Consider the following 24,866-nt stretch of genomic DNA (forward strand, 5'->3'; position numbering starts at 1 on the left):
TACTTAAAATCATTTCACAAAAGCACAAGTATATAAATATTTCAGTAATAGGAGTTGGGTGCAGTGGCTCACACCTGTAATCAGCACATTGGGAGACTGAGGCAGGAGGCTCACTTGAGCCCAGGAGTTCGAGATTAGCCTGGGCAACACAGCAAGACTCTATCTCTACAATTTTTTTTTTTTTTAAGTGGACATAGTGGTGCGTATCTATAGCTCCAGCTACTCAGGAGGCTGAGGTGGGAGGATCCTTTGAGTCCAGGAGTTCAAGATTACAGTGACCTGTGATTGTGCCACTGCACTCCAGCCTGGGCAACAGAGCAAGACCTTGTCTCAAAAAAATTCCAGAAATAAAAACTAACAATGTAATCATAGAACCAGTTAACTCTGGTTAAACTTTGTCAGTAGCAATTGTAACAACATAATGAGTTTCTCAGTTGCAGTGGGCTCAGGTTGCAAGTCACACTTGAGCATACCTAGATGAACCAATCATGCCTGATATGTGACCCAGAGGTGATTAGAATGGAAAGTTAACCACGTGCAGAATCTAAGTAACTTGAGTTGAGGAACAGGGACCCAATTAAGAAGTGAAGGGGTGCCCTATTTTTGTTTTTTGATTTTAGAGCTGAGGTCTCGCTATGTTGTCCAGGCTGGTCTTGAACTCCTGAGCTCAAGCGATCCACCCACCTCAGCATCCCAAAGTGCTGGGATTACAAGTATGAGCCACTGCATCTAGCTCCTGTTTTGCTGAAGTACAAATTTAAAACCCAAGGACCTGGCACCTCCTCTTTGGGATCCAATCAGATCAAGCCTTGTTGCATTTTTCTATCTCCTTCATAGTTACTGTCTGCCTTTCAGATCTGCTCCCAGCCCCAGCTTAGTGTGGCATATTTGAGCATTGCCTTCTAACTCCTTGCCCAGTCGACCTTGCAATGAAGCTTTTTTTTTCTCAAAAGCTGGTGCCATAGTATTGGCTTCTATGCATGTCAGACAGAATGCCCATAGATTGGTAACAAAATAAGATGTGCAAGGCTTCTATAAAGTTAATTATAAGCTATCATGGTGACTCATTCCTATAATCCAGCACTATGCCCCCTTTATAACTTAGGATAGGTTCACAAGGCCCTTCAAGAATATAGAAATAAAGTATTGCCTCCTCCTGGAAGACTTAGTCGTACTAAAAACTTGAAACTAAAAACCCTACTGCTATTAAACTTCAAGGGAATCACTACCTGGATATATGTCCAGGATTAAGCCTGTTTCTTATAAGTCCTCACAAGCCTAAGAGGAGGATACCAGACTGATGTTTGTAACCCCCTAAAAGACTGAAAACTATTATTTCACAAATACATAAATAGATAATGTGATGCCATGGGTGGGCATAGGAGCATTAATTTTTCTCTTCCTTCTAATTTCTTTTCTTGTTTAACGTCCTAGTAAAGTTTATACTTTCTAGATTCCACATAAAGATGATGCTGGCACAAGGCTTCCAACCCATCCCATCTTTTGACCTGGAAAATAAAAACACCTTACTGTTGGGCCCCTTGGATAAGGTATCCAGAGATTTTTACTCCTCCAATGCTAGGCAGGGCCTATACCCATAAAACGAGCAAGAAGCAGTTACAGCAGATGGGCCTCTGCCCTTCCACAGGCCCTTTAAGATTAAGGAAGAGTAATCTCTGAGGTGGGATGAGGTTAGGAAACTGGCAGGACTTGTTTTCTGGTCACAATACTACTGACCAAAACAGGATCTTGTCCAGACAGAATAAAGTGAAGAAACCCATAGGAACCAGCAGATGGTGACAAAAGCCATCCCTAGCTGCCTTCATTGCTCATTAACATAAGATACTACGACCAGTGCCATGGCAGTGACCCAGAAGTTATCACCACTTTCCATGGCAATGACTCAGATATTAGTGCCCCTTTCCTAGAAAGTTCTAAGTAATCCATTCTTCCATTTGCATTGATCCATCCCTTAATTTGCATGTAATTGAATGTGGGTTTACTGAGTATAATCACAGTTGATAAGAGTCCATAGATTGCTGTCTCTGGATGTGCTGCCTACGAATTAGCCCTGCTCTGCAAAGAGCAGTAATGTTCAACAAAAGTTTGCTGTCCAACACCACCAGTTTGCCCTTGAATTCTTTCCTGGCTTCCTCCTAGGCTAAGCCCCAGTTTTGAGGCGGCTGCCCTGCAACAAAAACACACCTTTAAAATAGTGCAAAGAGGCCAGGTACAGAGGCTCATGCCTATAATTCCAGCACTTTGGAAGGCCGAGGTGGGCAGATCACTTGAGGCCAGGAGTTCAAGACCAGGCTGACCAACATGGCAAAACCCCATCTCCACTAAAAATACAAAAATTAGCAGGGCATGGTGGCGGGCACCTATAATCCCAGCTACTCCAGAAGCTGAGGCAGGAGAATCATGTGAACTCTGGAGGCTGGAGTGCAGTTACCTGGGCAACAGAGTGAGATCCGTCTCAAAAAAAAAAAAAAAAAAAAAAAAGAAAAGAAAAGAAAAGGAAAGAAAAATTGACTGGACTTGGTGGCTCACACCTGTAAGTAATCCCAGGACTTTGGGATGCCAAGGCAGGTGGATCACCTGAGGTCAGGAGTTCCAGACCAGCCTGGCCAACATGGTGAAACTCTGTCTCAACTAAAAATACAAAAATTAGCTGGGCGTGGTGGCGGGAGCCTGTAATCCCAGATACTTGGGAGGCTGAAGCAGAAGAATTGCATGAACCCAGGAGGCGGAGGTTGCAGTGAGCCAAGATCACACTACTGCATTCCAGCCTGGGAGAAAAGAGTGAAACTCCGTCTCAGAAAAAAAAAAAAAAAAGTGCAAAGAGCAGTAAAAAAAATGGATGAAAACGTTTAAATTTACATAAGTGAAAGAGGATTAGATATCCCAAATAAGTAACGCTTTCAAAGTTTCATAATAAACAGGCAAATAATCTAATAATAAAAGATAACAAACATTTTACATAAGAGGAAACCAAAATGGCCAATACACTTTTGTTTTTTTTTTGGAGACAGGCTCTTGCTATGTTGGTTAGGCTGGTCTCGAACTCCTGAGCTCAAGGGATCTGCCCGCCTCTGCCTCCCAAAGTGCTAGGATTATAGATGTGAACCACCACGCCTAGCCCCGATGTACTTTCGAACTTTTGAAAAGACAATCATCTCATTTATTAGCAGAAAAATACAAATTGAAACTGCAGTGAAATACAAAGAGATACAAGCCATGGGCTGGGAAAAAATATTTGCAAAGGACATGTCCGATAAAGGATTATTGCTCTTTATATATATATAATGTGTGTGTGTATATATATATGTGTGTGTGTGTATGTGTATAAAATATATATTTTAAACTTGTTATATATAAGTTCTTTATAACTTAAATATACTTACGTTCTTTAAAATTCAGCAATAAGAAAATGAATAACCCAATTAAAAATAAATGAAAGATCTGAACAGCTGTCTCATCAAAGAATATATACAGATAGCAAATAAGCACATGAAAAGAGGTTCAACATCACATGTTACGAGGGAATTGCAAATTAAAATGAGATACCACTACACATCTATTAGAATGGTGAAACTCCAAAACACTGACAACAACAAATGCTGGTGAGAATGTGGAGCAACGGGAACTCTCATACATTGCAGGTGGAAATGCAGACTGATATAGTTTGGGAGAAAAAGAAAAATTGGCATTTTCTTATAGAACTACACACATTTGTACCATAAGATCCATAATTGTGTTCCCTGGTATTTATGCAAATAAGTTGAAAATTTACGTTTATACAAAACCTCCACACATATGTTTATAGTAACTTTATTCATAATTGCCAAAACTTGGAAAAAACGAAAATGTCCTTCCACAGGTGAGTGGATAAATAAACTATGGCATACCCACACAATGGAATATTATTCCGTGCTAAAAAGAAATAGGCTAGGCTATAGTTTCAATGTTTGTCCTTCCAAAACTCATGTTGAAACTTAATCCACAATGTGGCAGTATTCAGAAGGTGGGGCCTTTAAGAAGTGATTGGGTCATAAATAGATTAATCCATTAATGGTTTAATGGATTAACAGATTAATGGGTTATCCCAGGATTGAGACTAGTGGCTTTCTAAGAAGTCAAGAGACTCGAACTAGCACATTCAACCCCTTCACCATGTGATGCCCTATGCCACCTCAGGACTTTGCAGAAATCCTACCAGCAAGAAGGCTCTCACCAGATGTGTCCCTCCTTGACCTTAGACTTCCAAACTCCAGACTGTAAGAAATACATTTCATTTTTTACAAATTACCCAGTTTCAGGTATTCTGGTATAAGCAACAGAAAACAGACTAAGACAGGCCATCGAGCCATGAAAATACATGGAGAAAGCTTAAATGCACATTGCTAAGTGAAAGCAGCCAATATGAAAAGACTACGTACTGTGTGATTCCAACTACATGACAAATGTGCCTATTCTAGGAAAGGCAAAAACTATGGAAACACTAAAAGGATCAGGGGTTGCCAGGGGTTAGAGTAGAGGGAGGGATAAATCAGAGAAGCACAGAGGACTTTTAGGATAATGGAACTATTCTGTATGATACTAATAAAGACATGATTGTACATTTGTCAAAACCCATGGACTACATAATATCAAAAGTGAACATTATTGTAACCTATGAATTTTGGATTATTATGTATCAATGTGGGTTCATCAATGGTAGCATATGCACCTCTCTGGTGCAGGATGTGGATAGCTGGGGAGGCTGTGCCTGTGTGGGGGAAAAGAATACAGAGGGACTCTGCACTTTCGGCTCAATTTTGCTGTGAATATACAATGGCTTGAAAAAAATTAGGTATGAAGACTACAGATACCATTACACATCCATTAGATTGTCAAAAATGTAGAAGCCTGTAAATGTCAAGATTGTTGAAAATATGAAGTAATCTGTGCACTTACATATGTTTTGGGGGAACGTATATTGACACAGCTACTTTGGAAAACAATTTGAGATTATCTAATAAGGTTGAATATACACTGACCCCATAATGCAGCAATTCTACTCTTAAGTGTAGCCCCTATAAAGATTTCATAGAGGAACAACTTAAAACAACCCCAAACTTAATGTAAATCACAGAAAAGTTGGTATTTTCACACAATGGAATACCAAATAACAGTAAAAGCAATGAACTATGGCTATGTACATCAACTAGATGAATCTCAGAAATGCAATACTGCACAAAAAAGGAAAGATTAGATATGGAGTTCAAAACACATGAAATTTAATAATATATTATTCTGTAATATTTATGGCAAAACTATAGGGCAAAGTAAGGAAATAATTAACTGCAACTACAGGACAGTGGTTCCTTTAGTGGAGGGTGGGAGTTGGAGGTGTGACAGATATATAACACTCAGAATATCTCAAAGGTACTGGTAATATTCTATTTTTATTCTGAGTAGTGAGTATAAAAAATCCATGTATTATTTAAATTGCCTGTGTATGTGTGTATGTGTATATATATTGTTCTGCATGTATGTCATATTTCACAATAAAAGTTTTTGTTAGAAATCAATCTCTAGTTTTTTATTATATTAAACCTATTTTTGTTATCATTTTATCCTCCTGCCCCATAGAAGTCTGCCTGTAGTAGAAGAGGAAGAAGCCAGTACAGAGGCAGGAATTAATAAAAAGAGGGACGATACGAAAGAGTTCTTTCATACTGGAATTGCCTGGCTGAGGTGGACACTACCTTATCCTTTTTATACTACTTTTTTTCTTACTGTAGTTTGAATGAGGTCCCTGTCACTGAATATCAAGGATCCTGAATAACAGCCTTAAGAAAGAAGGAAACTTTGTCATTTGCGACAACCTGGATGAACCTGGAGGACATCACATTAAGCGAAAGAAACCAGGCACAGAAAGACAAATACCCTATGATTTCACTCCTATATGGAATCGAAAAAAGTTGAACTCGTAGAAGCAGACAGTAGAATGGTGGGCTAGGGTGGCAGGATACCAGGGACTGGGGGTGGCAGGGTGACAGAGGAGATGTCGGTCAAAGGATACAAAATTTCAGTTAGTTAGGAGGAATAGATTCAAGGAATCTATTGTACAACATGGTGATTATAGTTAATAATGTATTGTAGTGTTGAAAATCTCTAGGAGAGTAGATTTTAAGCGTTCTCACCACAAAAAAATGACAAGTATTTGAGGTAACACACGTGTTAACTAACATGATTTAGCCATTCCACAAAGTACACATATTTCAAAACATCATGTTGTACATGATAAATATATGCAATGTTTATCAATTAAAAAATAAATAATTAAAAAGAATCCTGAATAATATTTTGTGTTTACTTGTGCATTATTTCTCTCTCCCACTACACTAAAAATTTCATAAAAGCAGGGGCTACTATCTCCCTTGTTCACCTCCAAATTCCCAGTGGCCTAACACAATGCCTGGCGTATAAGCACTTCTTACATATTTGTTGAATGAATAATAAACAACCTAATTAAAATTGCATTCATGACACTTGTAGTTGTCTATTTGTGTCTATACATCGTTAAGTATGGTGGTATTATTATATCATTAGTACTTAGCAAAATACCTAGTACATGATGAGTACTGAATAAATTAATATTAAATGCATACACAGAAACAATTTTTCTCTGCAATGCAATCTCTATTGCAAACTGTCCTTCATTCGAAAGTCAGAGGAAATAACCTTTAGAATTAATTCGATGTTTACATCCACTTGCTTAAAATCTTCCAGTAAAAATAATAGAATTGTACGGTGCTCACTACAGGATCAGGCACTATTCTGAGTGCTTTTTCACATAATAATTCCTTTAATCCCACAACAACTCTATGGAGGTAATATTATCTTTATTTTGCAGACGAGGAAACTGAGACATAGAGAAGTTAAGTAACTTGCCTAACATTATACAGCTATTGGTGGTACAGCCAGAATTGAAATCTGTAATCTGGCTCTACAGACAATGCTCTTGACCATATTCCTATAATCCTTCAGTGGTTCTGTGCAGCCTAAGGGGAAAATCCAAAATCCTTAGGATGCAAATGAAGCTCATCGCAATCTCATCCCCAGCGTCTTTTTCCACCACTCTCTTCTGAATCCTAGGCTTCAAACATTATAACACTTTCATTGAATATATTGCTTCCCTTCATAGCCACAAGCCTTTGAACATGAGACGTCCTTTGTTCTCTTTCTTCCTGACAAACTTCTCTTCATTTCTTAAAACCCAGTTTGAAATGTCTTCTCTGTGAAGCCTTCCTCAATTCAGCCTCTTTTGTCTGCACTTCTTCAGCTTTGTGAGCTCTTATCATATGATGTTGTACTTATTTAGTTTATATATTTTTCTTCTCTACTGATTTTGAGCTCATCTAGGGCTGGGTTCATATCTTATTTGTTTATATAGCCTCAGTGGCAAAACTAGTGCTGGCGTATATAAAGTACTCAACAAAAGTGTTTGTTTTTGAGACAGGGTCTTGCTCTGTCACCCAGGCTGGAGTGCAGTGGCGCCGTCATAGCTCACCGCAACTTCAAATTCCTGTACTTAAAGGATCCTCCTGCCTCAGCCTCCTGAACAACCAGGACTATAGGCGTGAGCCACTACATCCAACTACTTTTTTATTTTATTTATTTATTTATTTATTATTTTTTATTATTATTATACTTTAAGTTCTAGGGTACATGTGCATAACGTGCAGGTTTGTTACATATGTATACTTGTGCCATGTTGCTGTGCTGCACCTATCAACTCGTCAGCACCCATCAACTCATCATTTACATCAGGTATAACTCCCAATGCAATCCCTCCCCCCCTCCCCATGATAGGCCCCGGTGTGTGATGTTCCCCTTCCCGAGTCCAAGTGATCTCATTGTTCAGTTTCCACCTATGAGTGAGAACATGCGGTGTTTGGTTTTCTGTTCTTGTGATAGTTTGCTAAGAATGATGGTTTCCAGCTGCATCAAATTTTTATGGAGATGGGGTCTCGCTATGTTGCGTGGGCTGGTTTCCAGTTCCTGGGCTCAAGCAATCCTCCTGCCTTGGCCTCCCAAAGTTCTGGGATTACAGGCGTGAGCTGCCACAGCCAGCCAACAAATGTTTGATAAATCAATGAACACCGAGCACAACTTGAGTTGAATACTCAAGATACATAGTGAAACTTTGACAATCTATCAGTTTGTCACTATTTATCTATCTACAAACAAACACTGTTTTGCTTAGCTATTATCGTTTTAGTCTCTGCCTTTTTTACCTTTGTTCATTTAGCATTGTGTTGACATTTACCATATCACACAAAGTTAATTAGGCGTCTGCCTTTCTCACTTGTACTACACATATACCTTGAAGGTAGGTGCCATATCTTACTATCTCCAATAAAGGGGTCCAGAGGAGCTTGGAATATAGTAAAGGCTTAGTACATCCTTGTCAAAGTGAATTTAATTTCAATTAGCTGGTATGGTTAGGCTATCTGAGTATCTCTTATCTCCAGATCGTTTTCCTTTGAAAGCCTGGTAATTTTGCTTTCAGTTTTTCTTATGCCATTTATCTTTATCCCTATAGCAATCCCAGTATGTGGAATGTAGGTTGTTGGGCTAGAGATATGAAGAAACAACCGTAGAAGGTGATACATTTTCGTTGAGCTTTTCAGTTTTCCTATAGTATAAACTCTAACTAGTTTGTCCCTCAAATTAAGAAATAACAGAGGATTCTCTGTCCTTCAGATTTTAAGACAGCAATGCTAATAACATGGTATCAAAAGAAATTATTTGAAAAGATTGCTATAAAATATTACACCCTACCTGTAATTGGAATCTCCCAGTATGAAAATTTCGAGAAATAAAAACACAGTGAGAATGAGATTTAATCTTTGCTGTTGATGGTCTTTGCCTGCATCTCTCATCAATTGCTTTAAATTTGGAATTTTGAAATATTTCTCTGAAAAATATTTTATAAAGAATATTATTAAACCTGAACTAGATTATAAAACAATTAAAATCATTATTTCCATTATTTATACATAAAGCTTTAAAATCAGAATAAATACATTATAGCATATTTATTTTTAAAAGCACAAGTCAATTTACATACTCCCTACTCATATGTTAGATTTCATTAAATCTATTTTATTCATAGAATATAAATTAAACCACTTATTTTATTCATGAAATGTAAATTAAGCTATGTATGCAGGGTTATTATTTTCAGTTTGAATATTAGCCAGGAGTCTTTGATATATTTCTTTCTGGTTGTGAGAAAATTAGTTGACTTTAGTGTTAATTAGCCTTTTCGTAAAATTATCCTTAATGGTGAAGAAAATTAGATAAAATGCAACTCATTGGTCAATTTTGGAATTTAATCATATTTCTGGCAAAAAGTAAGAGGGGCTGGTGCGGTGGCTTATGCCTGTAATCCCAGCACTTTGGGAGGTGAAGGCAGGTGGATCACTTGAGGTCAAGAGTTCAAGACCAGCCTGGCCAACATGATGAAACCCTGTCTCCACTAAAAACACACACACAAAAATTAGCTGGGCATGGTAGCACATGCCTGTAATCCCAACTACTAGGGTGGCTGAGGCAGCAGAGTTGCTTGAACTCAGGAGGTAGAGGTTGCAGTAAGCCTAGATTGCACCACTGCACTCCAGCCTGGGTGACAGGGTGAGACCCTGCCTCAAAATAAATAAATAAATAAATAAGAGGAAGAAAACTGAATTGACTCACAATGGAAGAGTACCTGTAATCTTTTCTTAACCATGCAACCACAAAATAAGTGAGAGAGAGTTAAAGAAAAGAAAGCAGCAAGTAAAATCTCAGATTATCAAAGACAGTTAAGTATAAGGGAATGCAGTTTCAAACAGTCATTCTCAACTTAAGGATTTAAAGAACAGTGGAATATTTTTCAGCATTGAAAAGAAAGAAATGAACTATTAAGGGAGGAAAAGACATGGAGGAAACTTAAATGTGTATTACTAAAGTAGAAGAGGTCAATCTTAAAAGCTACTACTATGTGATTCCAACTATATGACGTTCTAGGAAAGGCAAAACTATGGAGACAGTAAAAGGATCACTGGTTGCCAGCAGTTAGGGGGAGGGAGGGATGAATAGATGGACCACAAAGGATTTTCAGGGCAGTGAAATACTCTGTATGATACTATAATGGTGGATACATTGCCATTAACATTCATCGAAACCCACAGAATATACAATACCAAGAGTGAACCCTAAAGTAAACTATAAGATATGGGTGACAGTGATGTGTCAATATAGATTCATCAATTGTAAAGTCCTCCCAAATAATAACAGTAACGCTCATTGCCATTTCTTCTTTCAGAAGTACTAGAATATTTCCAAATTAATTCAAGGTATATTATGTTAATGAGGCATTAACAATTAGAATTCATTTATTCATTGAATTCAATTCTCAACAAATATTTATTGAGTATTTACCATGTGCCAGACATTATGCTGGGTGTTGTATATATAGTGGTAAGAGGAAAAAGAACAACCCCTGCCCTCATGGAACTTTCATTGCTTCCATCTAGCTTAAATACTAGAAAAGAAGACAGACATTAATAACGTAATCACAAGAAAATGAAAAATGACAACAGTGGAAATTGCTGCCAAGGAAAGCTACCTGGTGTTGTGGATGTAACTAAGGGAATTAACCTGGTTAGAGAGGTCAGGGAAGGCTTTATTATTAAGGAAGGGATGATTTAACTGGGCATCTGAAGAAAAAGCAGTAGTTATTAGGTGGAATGTGGTGGAAGAGGGGACATGTAAAAGTAAGTATATTCTAGACAGAGAGAATATCATACACAAAGACCTACTGGTCAGATTAGGACAATGTAACAGAAACACAGAAAGCAAGAGGGAAAATGAGAGATGAGATTGGGGAATATGTGCAGGGGTAGACCATGTAAGCCCTTAAAAGTTTTATCTTTATCCCAAAGGCAATGAAAAGTCCTTTAAAATATAGTGAGCGTGGGGTAGAAGGGTAGGTTGGGCTGGGCGCAGTGGTTCACGCTTGTAATCCCAGCACTTTGGGAGGCCGAGGAGGGCAGATCACCTAAGGTCAGGAGTTCGAGACCAACCTGGCCAACATAGCAAAACCCTGTCTCTGCTAAAAATACAAAAATTAGCTGGATGTGGTGGCATGAACCTGTAGTACCAGCTACTCAGGAGGCTGTGGTAGGAGAATTGCTTGAACCTGGGAGGCAGAGGTTGTAGTGAGCCAAGATCGCGCCACTGTACTCCAGCCTGGTAACAGATCAAGACTCCCTTTCAAAAAAAAAACAAAAAACAGGAAAGGGTAGGGTGACTTGATCAGCTCAGAGTGAGACTCCATTAAAAAAAAAAAAAAAGGGTAGGGTGACTTGATCAGATCAGAGCGAGACTCCGTTCCAAAAAAAAAAGGGTAGGGTGACTTGATCAGATTTGCCCTTGGAGAATATCTGGTAGAAGTGTGGAGAAAAGATTAAATGAGTATGATACTGAAGGTAGGAGTCAATTATAACTCCTTTTGCAGTAGTCTCTGTGGGGGATAATGAGAACTTGGATAGGATGGTGGCAGTGGTAAAGGAGATAAACGAATAGATATGAGCAATATACGAAGTAAAGTAAGTAGAATTTAGTGATAGTTCAAGTTTAGTGGGAGTGGGGAGATTCAAGAATGTCTTTCATTTTTATCACCAGCCCCCTAAATTGCTCCTCCCTTTCATCATCTCCTTGTCTCAGTAAATGGCTGAGCTTAACTGAGCTGAGTAAAGTATAAACTACGTATCTGCTTACGGTAAAAAGTTATGTGTCAGCATTAACTCTGCCATTTTCATCCAATCTGTCAACAAGATCTGCTGACTCTACCTGCAAAACCTATCCCAGATCCAACTCCATCTTTTCATCTCCTCTACTTCCATGTTAGTGCAAGACACTGTGAACTCTCATCCGGACTTGGCAATAGTCTCCTGACTTGTCTCTCTGCTTTCACTCTTGCTCCATTAAAATTTAGGCTTCATAGAGACATATTTTAAAAATATCTTTAAAAGTGTAAATCAGAACTCTCGTACATTTATGGTGGGAGAGTATATACACTTTGGAAAAGTTTGGCAGTTTCTAATAAAGCGAATCATATGATCCAACAATTCTCGTTTTAGGTATTTACTTAAGAAAAGTGAAAGTACGTGTACAAAAGATTTATACAAGAATGTTTATGGCAGCCATTTTCCTAAGAGCTAAAAACAAAATGACCCCAATGTCCATTAATAAAAGAATAGATAAACCAAGGTATATTCATAAGATGGAATATTACTCAATAAAACAGTGAACTATGGATAGATACATGCACTATAAATGAATCTAAAATATATTATTATTTTGCGACAGAGTCTTGCTCTGTTGCCCAGGCTCGAGTGCAGTGGCACTATCTCGGCTCACTGCCACCTCTGCCATCTGGGTTCAAGTGATTCTCCTGCCTCAGCCTCCCAAGTAGTTGGGATTACAGGCATGCGCCACCATACCTGATTAATTTTTGTATTTTTAGTAGAGACCAGGTTTCACCGTTCACTGGTCTCCAACTCCTGACCTCAAGAGATCTGCCCACCTCAGCCTCCCAAAGTGCTGGGATTGCAGACATGAGCCACTGTGCCCGGCCTCAAAAATATTATGAGTGAAAAAAACAGACATAAAAAGTCCATATGATCCAAGAATAGGCAAAATTAATCTGTGGTGATAGAAACCTGGATAATTCTTGCCTCTGAGGTAGGAGGTCAGGAGTCATGCCTGGAAAGGAGCATGAGGGAACTTTCTAGGGCAATGAAAAGCTCTATATCTTGATAGAGTGGTGGTTACACAGGTGTATATTTGTTGAAACTGATAGCTGTACATTTCAAATCTATGCAGTTTCTTGTATGTAAACTACACCTCAATTTTAAACAGTTACTAAAAAGTAAATCAGCTATAGGATAGTTTTTATTTACTTATTTATTTTTGAGACAGAGTCTCACTGTGTCACCCAGGCTGGAGTGCAGTGGTGCGATCTTGGTTCACTGCAATCTCTGCCTTCAGGGTTCAAGCAATTCTCATAGCTCAGCCTCCCAGGTAGCTGGGGTTATAGGCACGCGCTACCACACCCGGCTAATTTTTGTGTTTTTAGTAGAGACAAAGTTTTGCCATGATGGCCAGGCTGGTCTCGAACTCTCAGCCTCAAGTGATCCATCTGCCTTGGACTCCCAAAGTGCTGGGATTACAGGCATGAGTCACCGCACCCGGCCTAGAATAGTCTTTAAAATGGAGATAATATTACTTTTACCTCATGGGGTTAAGTCTGAATGAGATAATGTATGAAGCACTTGTAACAGTGCCTATGTAGAAAGCAGTCAGTGTTAGCTATTATGATGACAGTGCTATTCCCCTTGTTTAGAAACTGCCAATGGCACAAATAAACTTCATATTCTAGCCTACAAATTCTTAAGTGATCTGGCCCTTACATGTCTCTTCAATCTCATGATTGTTTCCCTTTCTCACTGCAGATTATTCACATTGGCCTTCTTTCTGTTTGTTAAACATGTCAAGACCATTCCTTAGGGTCTTTGTATTTACTCTGCTTTCAGTTTAAAAGTCTTCATATGTCTGGTTCCTTCTAACTCAGATCTTAGATTAAATACAACCTACCTTAGTACACACATATCCTGACTACTTTATTTATTCATTATCTGCCCCCTGCTAGTGGCATTGCAAATCTATGAAACAGAAACTTGTTTAACTTGTTCACAGTTGTATCCTCAATACCTAGAACAATGGCAAGCACCTAATAAATATTTGTTGAAAGAATGAATAAGTGAATAATTTCTCGGTTTCTGACTTCTGAATGTAGATGGGTAGTGTGTATTCATTTGAAGCAGGGAGCACCGGGAGACTGTGTGGGAAGATTATGTTACAATTTATATATTTTAAACATTAGACAATGCAAACACTGAATTTATGTATGTATGTATGTGTATATATATGTATGTGTTTATTTTTGAGACGGAGTTTCACTCTTTTCACCCCGGCTGGAGTGTAATGGCACGATCTCGGCTCACTGCAACCTCTACCTCCTGGGTTTAAGCGATTCTCCTCTCTTTGCCTCCTGACCAGCTGGGACTACAGGTGTGTGCCACTACATCTGGCTAATTTTTTTATCGTTAGTAGAGACAGGGCTTCACCATTTTGGCCAGTCTAGTCTCAAACTCCTGACCCCAGGTGATCCGCCCACCTTGGCCTCCCAAAGTGCTGGGATTACAGGCATGAGCCACCGCACCCGGCCTGAAATGATTAAATAATTAGAAACACCAAGTTTTACAGTTGAAAGGAATTCAGGTGTCAAATGATCTTTTTTCTGTTTCTGGCAAAAGACTACTTTCAGACCATACCAGGGCATTCAGTCAGATTTTCTGAAATATCTCCTAAAGAAAAAGTTTCTTTCCTTTTCTGTGATGTTTTCAATCTCTAAAACTGGGAGTCAATTTAAAAAAACATTTTCACCTTCGCTTACAATCAAACCCATGTCTTCTAGAAAATAAAGGGTCGGCGCAGTGGCTCCCACCTGTAATCCCAGCACTTTGGGAGGCTCAGGCGGGCGAATCATCTGAGGTCAGGAGTTCGAGACCAGCCTGGCCAACATGGTGAAACTCCGTCTCTACTAAAAATACAAAAATAGATGGGCATGGTGTAGCGAGCCTGTAATCCCAGCTACTCAGGAGGCTGAGACAGGAGAATCCCTTGAACCCAGGAGGTAGAGTTTGCAGTGAGCCAAGATCGTGACACTGCACTCCAGCCTGGGCGACAGAGCAAGACTCTGTCTCAAGAAAAGGGGGGGAAAAAAAGAAAAAGAAAAAGAAAGTAGATCTTGTTATCCTTTAAAATTTTAATGCATGAACATTCCTATTACCAGTACTTCTTTTTTCAGGCTACTTAAAAAATGTAAAGCCTTCTATCCCCAACCAAAGGGTCTATAACCAAATCCCAAACTACACAATCAATACTGTCATAGTTATTTAAGTTTACTACCATTTGAAAAAGTCCTTTATTGAATTTTTAAAAGAAAAAAAGGTTAAAGAAATATTCGAATAAACCTTACCTTCGTTTGCAAATCAGGAACCACAAAGCTGATGCCAAAGCAAAGAAACCAATTCCCAAAGTAACCGCACCAGCAGCCAGAAAATAGGTTAAGTAATTAAAAAAACCTATACAAATAAATTACAAAAGATTATTTCACACGTGTATTTTTATTCTCTAGGTAAAATTAAATGATATACTTCAAATGATATAGCACGTTGTAGTGTTAAGACATTAACTAGGAGATTGGGAGATGGGAATTCTAGTCCTGTGCAATTCTAATAAACTCCACGACCCTGGACTGGAGAATTACACAGGGCTTCCTGATGATTATGGCCCAGGGCACATTTCTTTGATGATGCCAGTATTTGAAACCTAGGTTTCGTTTGTGTTTGTACAGCTGCCACCACCTTGTTATCTGTTTTTCTTCCTTCTCAGTCTAGCTTTTTTTTTTCTCCAGTATCATTACTGGCAGCCCTCCAACATAAGACTTTTTAAGATTTTCATTTTAAGATTTGTGTTATCAATCTCTATAAGAAGGCAGATAAGGGTAATAAAGTAACAAATATTAAGATCTTAGAAATCTTTATAAGTTTTATCTAAAAGGTAAAATGAGGATGGGCGTGGCGGCTCATGCCTGTAATCTCAACACTTTGGGAGGCTGAGGCGGAAGGATCTTGAAGCCAGGAGTTGGATACAAGCCCAGCCATAGAGTGAAATACCATCTCTACAAAAAATTAAAAAACAATTAACCAGGGGTCGGGCGCCGTGGTTCACGTCTGTAATCCCAGCACTTTAGGAGGCTGAGACCCGTGGAGCACCTGAGGTCAGGAGTTTGAGACCAGCCTGGCCAACATGGTGAAACTCCGTCTCTACTAAAAATACAGAAATTAGTCAGGCATGGTGGTACATGCCTGTAGTCCCAGCTACTCAGGAGGCTGAGGCAGGAGAATCACTGGAACCCAGGAGGTGGAAGTTTTAGTAAACCGAGATAGTACCACTGCACTCGAGCATGGGCAACACTGCACACCCGCCTGTTAGTCCCAGCTACTTGGGAGGCTGAGGCGGGAGGATTGCTTGAGCCCAGGAATTTGAGGTTACAGTGAACTAAAATTGCCCCACGGTACTCTAGCCTGGGCAACAAAGCAAAACCTCTCAAAAAAAAAAAAAAAAGCTAAATGAAAGTAATATAAAGTAAAAGTATATCACCAATTTTATAATTGGAAAAGCCTATAGGAATTATATGGTATTACCCTTCATTTTACAGATGGCAAAACTGAGGTCCACGAAAGAAAAGTTATAAACTAAGGTTATGCAGCAAATTAAAGCCAGACCTCTGTTTGTTTGTTTTTTTCCTGTTATCTTATCCTTGCTACAAATTATCATAATTCTGGTATGTATTAAAAATAGGAATGAAGAAGGCATGGAGTAATTATAGGTTGGTCAAGTCTTCATTAAGATTCTGAAATCTTCATAAAGTAAACCGTAGAAAGCTTTCAAAAAGCGAAAGATGGAAAGAAAGATTTCTGTTTTTGTTTTGTTTTTTTTTTGTTTTGTTTTGAGCAAGACGCTGTGTCACCCAGGCTGGAGTACAGTGGTGAGATCTCGGCTCACTGCAACCTCCGACTCCCGGGTTCAAGCGGTTCTCCTGCCTCACCCTCCCAAGTAGCTGGGACTACAGGTGCACACCACCATGCCTGGCTAATTTTTGTATTTTTAGTAGACATGGGGTTTTACTGTGTTGGCCAGGCTGGTCTCTAACTCCTGACCTCAAGTGATTCACCCGCCTTGGCCTCGCATAGTGCTGGGATTACAGGAGTAAGCCATCGCGCCCAGCTGAGAAAGAAAACTTTCTTAGGAGGCTTTATAGAATTTGAACCTTAAGACAACTGAGGAGTATATTATTTTGGGAAAAGACTGAGTATAAAACTAATTGAAGATCTTTGTGTGAATGTATTATCAAGTTCCACTAAGAATATGACATGATAAAGTCTTTTGTCATTTCCATATTTTTATTGTTTCCTAAGTAATTTCCAGCTTCAAGATAGTGCCTGTCAAATCTTGGTTTTCTTTGAGATTAGAAATGTCTACATTCAGGAATTAATTAGTGGTACAAAAAGTTTATATAAGATTATTTCTGAAAGTGATACTTTTAATATAAAAACTCCAAACGCCCCAAATTGGGAAATCAATTAAATAAGTCATAATGATGCTATATATGAAAAATATATCTAACATTTACACTGCAAATACTATATGCCAGGCACTATTCAAAGTGCTTTATAAACATTAACTTATTTACTTCTCCAAATTCTATAAGTTAAATACTATGATTTCTGCACTTTACAATGAGAAAACAGATGAGGCAAATTGAGGCTAAATAACTTTCCCAAAAGAATAGAACTGGTAAGTGGAGGAATAGTAGTAATTTAAATGTTGCTAAGGTACTTTATCATCTAGATTGGGTGAGGAATACAGGCGGTGAATATCTTTAGATTTTTTTTTAGAAAAACAGTTAAGTATAGATGTTAAAAGTTTAAGGGTAACCAAAGCAATCTACAGATTCAATACAATCCATGTCAAAATAACAATGAAATTCTTCACAGAAATAGGAAAAAATTATAAAATGTGTATGAAACCACATAACACCCTGAATAGCTAAAGCAATCCTGAGGGGGAAAAAAAAAAAAAGTTGGAGGTATCACACTATCTGACTTCAAAATATACTACAATGCTATAATAACCAAAACAGCATAGCATTGGCATAAAAACCAGAAACATAGGCCAATGGAACAGGATAGAGAACCCAGAAATAAATCTACATGCCTACAGCCAACTGATTTTTGCCAAAGTGCCAGGAACACTCACTGGGGAAAGAACAACCTCTTGCAGGGAAAACTGGCTCTCTATCTGCAGAAGACCCTTATCTCTCACCATATACAAACATCAACTCAAAATGGATTAAAGACTTAAATGTAAGAGCCCAAACTATAAAACAACTAGAAAAAATAATAGGGGAAATGCTTCAGGACAATGGTTTGAGAAAAGGTTTTATGAATAAGACCTCCAAAGCACAGGTAACAGAAGCAAAAATAGATAAATGAGATTATATCAAACGAAAAGCTTCTGCACAGCAAAGGAAACAATCAACAAAGCGAAGAGACAACCAGTAGAATGGCAGAAAATATTTGCAAACTATTAGTCTGACAAGGGATTAATATTTAAAATATACAAGGAACTCAACTCAGCATCAAAGAAATATAATCTGATTAAAAATGGGAAGATGATCTGAATAGACATTTCTCAGAAGATACACAAATGACCAACAGGTATATGAAAAAATGTTCAGCATCACTATCATCAGGGAAATGCAAATCAAAACCACAATGAGATATTATCTTACCCTGGTTAGAATGGCTATTATCAAAAAAACAAAAAATAACAAATGCTGGCAAGGATGCAGAGAAAGGGGAACCCTTATAGACTGTTGGTGAGAATGCAAAATAGTACAGCCATTATGAAAAACAATATGGAGTTTTCTCAAAAACCTAAAAATAAAACTACCATATGATTCAGCAATTCCACTTCTGCATATATATTCAAAGGAAAGGAAAGGAAATCAGTATACCAAAGTGACATCTGTACCCCTGTATTTGTTGCAGCATTATTCACAATAGCCAAGATATGGAATCAACCTAGGTGTCCATCAATAAATGAATGAATAAAGAAAATGTGGTATATACACACAATGGAATATTATTCAGTCCTAAAAACAAATAAAACATTTGCAGCAACGTGGATGGGACTGGAAGTCAAAAGTGAAATAAGCCAGGAAAAGAAAGACAAAAATTGTAAATTCTCATTCATATGTAGGAGCTTAAAAAGGGGATCTCATGAGGAAGAGAGTAAAATGGTGGTTACCAGAGACTGGGAAGGGAGTAGGGGAGGGGAGGATGACGAGAAGTTGGTTAATGGGTACAAACATACAGTTAGAAGGAATATGTTCTCTAATGTTTAAAGGCAGACCAGGGTGACAACAGTTAACAATAATGTATTATATATTTCAAAATAGCTAGAAGAAAAGAATGGTAATATTCTAAATACAAAGATAAATGTGTGAGGTGAGGGATAGCCCAATAACACTGATTTGAGTATTACACATTGTACACATGTATCAAAATATCACACTGTACCCCATAAATGTGCATAATTATGTCAATTTAAAAAAAACAAAACAACCAAAATTTTAAGAGTATCATAAAAGAGAATCTAAATGGCCGATAAACATGTAAAAATGTTATTAATCATTAAGGAAGTGAAAATTAAACCACAATGAGATACTATGACCACTATATACAGTGCCTAAAATGAAAAAGAGAATATGAAGTGCTGGCAAGGAGGCAGAGTAGCCTGAACTCTCATTCACTGGTGTTGAGAATGTAATTTGGTAAAATACTTTAAAAAATTGTTTATCCCTATTATGAAAGCTGAACACATGCATACTTATGATCCAGCAATTCAACTCTTAGACAAATACCCAACTGAGGAGCATACATGTGTTCCCAAAAACACGTACTAAAATATTTGTAGGAGCACTACTTGACATAGCCCACAAATTGGAAACTGTCTAAATGCCAATCAATAGTTGAATGGATAAATTTAAAAGTTGAATTAATTAAAGAAAACAAAATATTTACTGCAATGAGAAAGAATAAACTACAACTATGCACAACAAAATGGATAAATTTTATAAACATAATGTGGAGCAAAAGAAGGCAGACATAAATTTCAAACACTGACATCAGGGGGAAATCTGGGATGTTGGTAATGTTCTGTTTCTTGATCTGGGTGTTGCTTCTATAGGTCTGTTGACTGAAACTTCATCAAACTTACCACTTATGACTTATCAAAAACTAGATCTATATGTGTCAGTATGAATAAAACTGAAAAAATAATATAAAAAGGCAAGTTCTATAAATGTATATTCAATGATTCCAACTATGTACTGATTTCACTTATGCACATTTAAAGAAAACACAAAATAATAGTATTTTTAACAATTAAATATTTAAAAAGTGTTAAAGTACACCAACTTTTAATATTAGTTGTCTTTCGTTGGGGAAAGCGATGGATGGCACTGTGAATAGAACACAAACTTAGACTTTATCTATAATATTTCATTGCTTTTTCTTTTTTTTTAAACACTTTTTTAGACTCGCCAAGTGCAGTAGTGATAAGAGAAGAAAGAACTGAACAAGGAGTTCGATCTGCACCTGACTGTGCACAATCAATTAAGACTCACTACCTTCGCAGCAGCCTTTATGGAGTGGTGGGTAAGTTGGGGGAGGGTCTCCCTATATTGCCCAGGCTGGTCTTGAACTCCTGGTCTCAAGTGATTCTCCCATCTCAGCTTCCTAAGTAGCTGAGGTTACAGGCATGAGCCACCATGCCCGATATTTGATTTTTCTAAAAAAATTACAGATCTGGGCAAGGCACGGTGGTTCATTTTGGGAGGCTGAGGTGGGCGGACCATGAGGTCAGAAGATCGAAACCATCCTGGCCAACACGGTGAAACCCCATCTGTACTAAAAATACAAAAATTAGCTGAGTGTGGTGGCGTGTGCCTGTAATCCCAGCTACTCGGGAGGCTGAGGCAGGGGAATCGCTTGAACCAGGGAGTTGGAGGTTGCAGTGAGCTGAGATTGCACCACTGCATTATAGCCTGGCAACAGAGCAAGACTCTATCTAAAAAAAAAAAAATTACAGATCTGAAGCTTACATCAGCAAAAAAATGTTCATTTATGAGGAGATTACATGGGTGTTTACTATTCTTTTTCCTTTTCATTTTTCTGCTTTTCTCCAATATGTGTTGGAGACAAGGCCTGACTTTGTTGCCCAGGCTGGAATGCAGTGGCACAATCATTGCTCACTATAGCCTTGAACTCCTGGGGCTCAAGCGATCCTCTGATCCTCCCGCCTTGGCCTCCCAAGTAACTAGGACTACAGGCACATGCCACCATTCCTGGCTAATCTTTTAAATTTTTTTTAGAGACAGAGTCTCACTTTTTTTGCCAAGGCTGGTTTCCTTTTCTCAAATATTTAAAAACTATAGACATAATATAATCTCAATTTTGTTTAAAAAAAAAAAGGGAGAGAGAGAGGGAGAGAGAGTTGAAAAACTATTTGTATAAAGAAAATAATCAACATTGATTATTCCTGGGGTAAGGGCTTATAGGTACAATTTTCACTCTAGACCTTTCTGTATATCAAATTTTCTACCACGAATATCTTAGAAAAATCAGAAAAAAATTTTTAGGCTTCATATATAATTCCTGACTCATCTATTCAGACATTACAAGTCTCCTTGTAGCACCTTCTATATTTTTATCACTGTGTTTATAGCCCACTTAACTTTCAGCTCTGAGAATCTCTGCCCTCCTACCTTTCCTCTCCTTAAAAATTCTCTATTAGGACAGAAAATAGGTGTGATTAGTACACCATTCCAGCCCCTGGTTTAAATGAATCATTTACCTCTCAGGGGAATTTCAATGAGATATAAAGAACATGAAAGTTTGCAAAACATTTTACTATGGGAAGGAAAAATTACATATTTGCTAATACCTTCAACAAGTCTTGCTTTCTGTCTAAATCAATTTGTAAAATGAGAAGGCTTGACTGTGCGATCACTAAGTTCTGCTCCTACTCTGAAGGTTTAGTCAATATATATCATAAAGTCATATTATATACAAAGATAGTATTTTTACTTTTTTTGACTCCACTCTTAAGTATCCTATCTAAAGTAATTCCCCACTTTCAATAGTTACTCTATTATATCACTCTATTTCTTTGTCTTTAATAACAATCATTAATAATATTCTTTATTCATTGGTTTATTGTCTGTTGTCTGTCTTCTCAGAGCCAATAGAACATAAGTCTTTTCCACTATAGTATTCTCAGAGTTTAGAATAATGACTGGTTACTCAATAAATGATTAAATATTCAATGGATAAATGATAGATGCTAGTATTAAAAAATGGATAATAAAAGGTTCTTCCCCCCAAGAAGTATGCTGCTTAGTAGGAAGGACGTACATATTTTTTAAGTTCAATTTAAAAGTATTATGGGTGTTATAATGGAAGAATAATACAAAATAAAGACATAGGAAGATCTACAGAAAGATAGGAGAAAGTTGTTGTTTTTTTTTCAAGGCTGCATAGTTAAACATTGCCTGATAATTTTCTGTTGCCAAATACTAGTCAAGAACTGGTGATTCAAAGATAAGTAACAGGTGGGGCATGGTGGCTCACACCAGTAATCGCAGCACTTTGGGAGGCTGAGTCAGGCAGATCATCTGAGGTGAGGAGTTTGAGACCAGCCTGGCCAACATGGTGAAACCCCATCTCTGCTAAAAACAAAACAAAACAAAAAATTAGCCAGACGTTGTTGTGCACATCTGTAATCCCAGCTACTTGGGAGGCTGAGACAGGAGAATAGCTTGAACCCGAGAGGCGGAGATTGCACTGAGCCGAGATTGCAATGCTGCACTCCAGCCTGGGTGACAGAACAAGACTTCATTGAAGAAGAAGAAGAAGAAGAAGAAGAAGAAGAAGAAGAAGAAGAAGAAGAAGAAGAAGAAGAAGAAGAAGAAGGAGAAGGAGAAGGAGAAGGAGAAGGAGAAGGAGAAGGAGAAGGAGAAGGAGAAGGAGAAGGAGAAGGAGAAGGAGAAGGAGAAGGAGAAGGAGAAGGAGAAGGAGAAGGAGAAGGAGAAGGAGAAGGAGAAGGAGAAGGAGAAGGAGAAGGAGAAGGAGAAGGAGGGGGAGGGGTAGAGGGGGAGGAGGAGGGAGGTGGGGGAGGAGGAGGGGATGGGGGAGGGGGAGGGGAAGGGGATGGGGAAGGGGAAGGGGAGTAACACATGATTATGGAGCATACAATCTAGAAGGGGACAAGTAATTTAAACATATCTGTTCCTTAAAATATCCTGAGTGTTATGAGAATAACCTGTTTACAGTGCTGTAACAACAGAGGCAGTTTGGCCCAATGCAAAAATAGTTTTCCAGAAATGACACTTGAGCCAAATCTTAAGATTTAGACTGTAAGAAATAGCCTAGTCAAAGGGATTAAGTCTTAAACCTGATTATGACTTTTCCATATGAAAATAAATAAAACTCTGTCACTACAGCACCCTCCAGCTTACAATGGCCCTTTTCTTACCATTTATAGCCAAACTTATTAAAATAAAAATTTCTACTTCCATACAAGTTCTATTTCCACAGTGATGAAGAACTTCATTAACACAAAATCCAAAAGTCACTACTGACTTTTCTCCCTCTCTTGCCTTAATGTCTATAACTTAAATTCACTTGGTTTTCCTCCCAATTCTATGTCTATAATTGCATTTGTAGGTCCTTCTTCCTCAGCCCATCTATATTCACATATTTATATATTTATGTGTTATATATTTATATGTTATAGACCTATATATTAAATCAGAAGTACTTAGTATTTGTACCAGGAGTATTTTCAGATTAATTTTGGCAATGTTTCCAGAACTGTAAGTCCTGCTTTTATTTTTGAATATTCACAAACTACCTGTTTATTTTGCTCTTCTTGAGTTTTGTCAGATTTCATTCTTAGGTTTATGCTGTATATAAGTGGTTTAGCCCAATCAACAAATATCTGTTGAACAGCAAATATGTGTGAAACATTGCATGGGGGACCAACGGGGGATAAAAAGCTGTTTAAAATAAGAATAATCCTCACTCTGAGGTTTAAAAATCTATAATGAAATATATGCTGGGCTGATATGCAGCCAGTATGTAAAGTGGACCATACTGATTGTTTATAGTTAGTGTTTGCTTTGATCTGATATAAGCCTAACTGAGGCGGGGCGTGGTGGCTGACGCCTGTAATCCCAGCACTTTGGGAGGCCGAGATGGGTGGATCACAAGGTCAGGAGATCGAGACCATCCTGGCTAACACGGTGAAACCCTGTCTCTACTAAAAATACAAAAAATTAGCCGGGTGCGGTGGTGGGCACCTGTAGTCCCAGCTACACGGGAGGCTGAGGCAGGAGAATGGCGTGAACCCGGGAGGCGGAGCCTTGCAGTGAGCTGAGATTGCACCACTGCACTCCAGCCTGGGCGGCAGAGTGAGACTCCGTCTCAAAAAAAAAAAAAAAAAAAAAAAAAAAAAAAAAAAAAAAAAACCCTAACTGGATCCTGAACTTTGAAAAGCTACTCATGATATTGGGTGGATCTTTTTTTTTTTTTTTTTTTGAGACGGAGTCTCCCTCTGTCGCCGGGGCTGGAGCGCAGTGGCCGGATCTCAGCTCACTGCAAGCTCCGCCTCCCGGGTTTACGCCATTCTCCTGCCTCAGCCTCCTGTGTAGCTGGGACTACAGGCGCCCGCCACCTCGCCCGGCTAGTTTTTTGTATTTTTTTAGTAGAGACGGGGTTTCACCGTGTTCGCCAGGATGGTCTCGATCTCCTGACCTCGTGATCCGCCCGTCTCGGCCTCCCAAAGTGCTGGGATTACAGGCTTGAGCCACCGCGCCCGGCCTTGGGTGGATCTTAATGTTCTCACCTGAAAAATGAGAATCATACTATCTCACAGAATTACAGCAAGGAATAAATAAGATAACATTATAAGAAATTAATAACATAATGGCTGGGCACAGTGGCTCATGCCTGTAATCCCAGCAGTTTGGGAGGCCAAGGCAGGCAGATCACCTGAGGTCAGGAATTCCA

General features: G+C 38.4%; 1 protein-coding gene across 4 annotated transcripts in view; it reads right to left on the bottom strand.

Moving 5' to 3' along the window:
• The window catches only part of C1H1orf185 (chromosome 1 C1orf185 homolog), a 68,788-nt gene that overhangs the window by 22,224 nt on the left and 21,698 nt on the right, over positions 1 to 24,866 (bottom strand). For all 4 annotated transcript variants that reach the window (XM_011764163.3, XM_011764164.3, XM_011764165.3 and 1 more), the window contains exons 2-3: positions 15,143 to 15,248; positions 8,833 to 8,968 (exon numbers count right to left, since the gene is read on the bottom strand). In XM_011764163.3, the coding sequence (XP_011762465.1) occupies positions 8,833 to 8,968; positions 15,143 to 15,248 (242 nt within the window). The remainder of the gene's footprint in view (positions 1 to 8,832; positions 8,969 to 15,142; positions 15,249 to 24,866) is intronic.

The sequence above is a fragment of the Macaca nemestrina genome, chromosome 1 (genome assembly GCF_043159975.1).
Source record: "Macaca nemestrina isolate mMacNem1 chromosome 1, mMacNem.hap1, whole genome shotgun sequence".
NCBI lineage: Eukaryota > Metazoa > Chordata > Mammalia > Primates > Cercopithecidae > Macaca > Macaca nemestrina.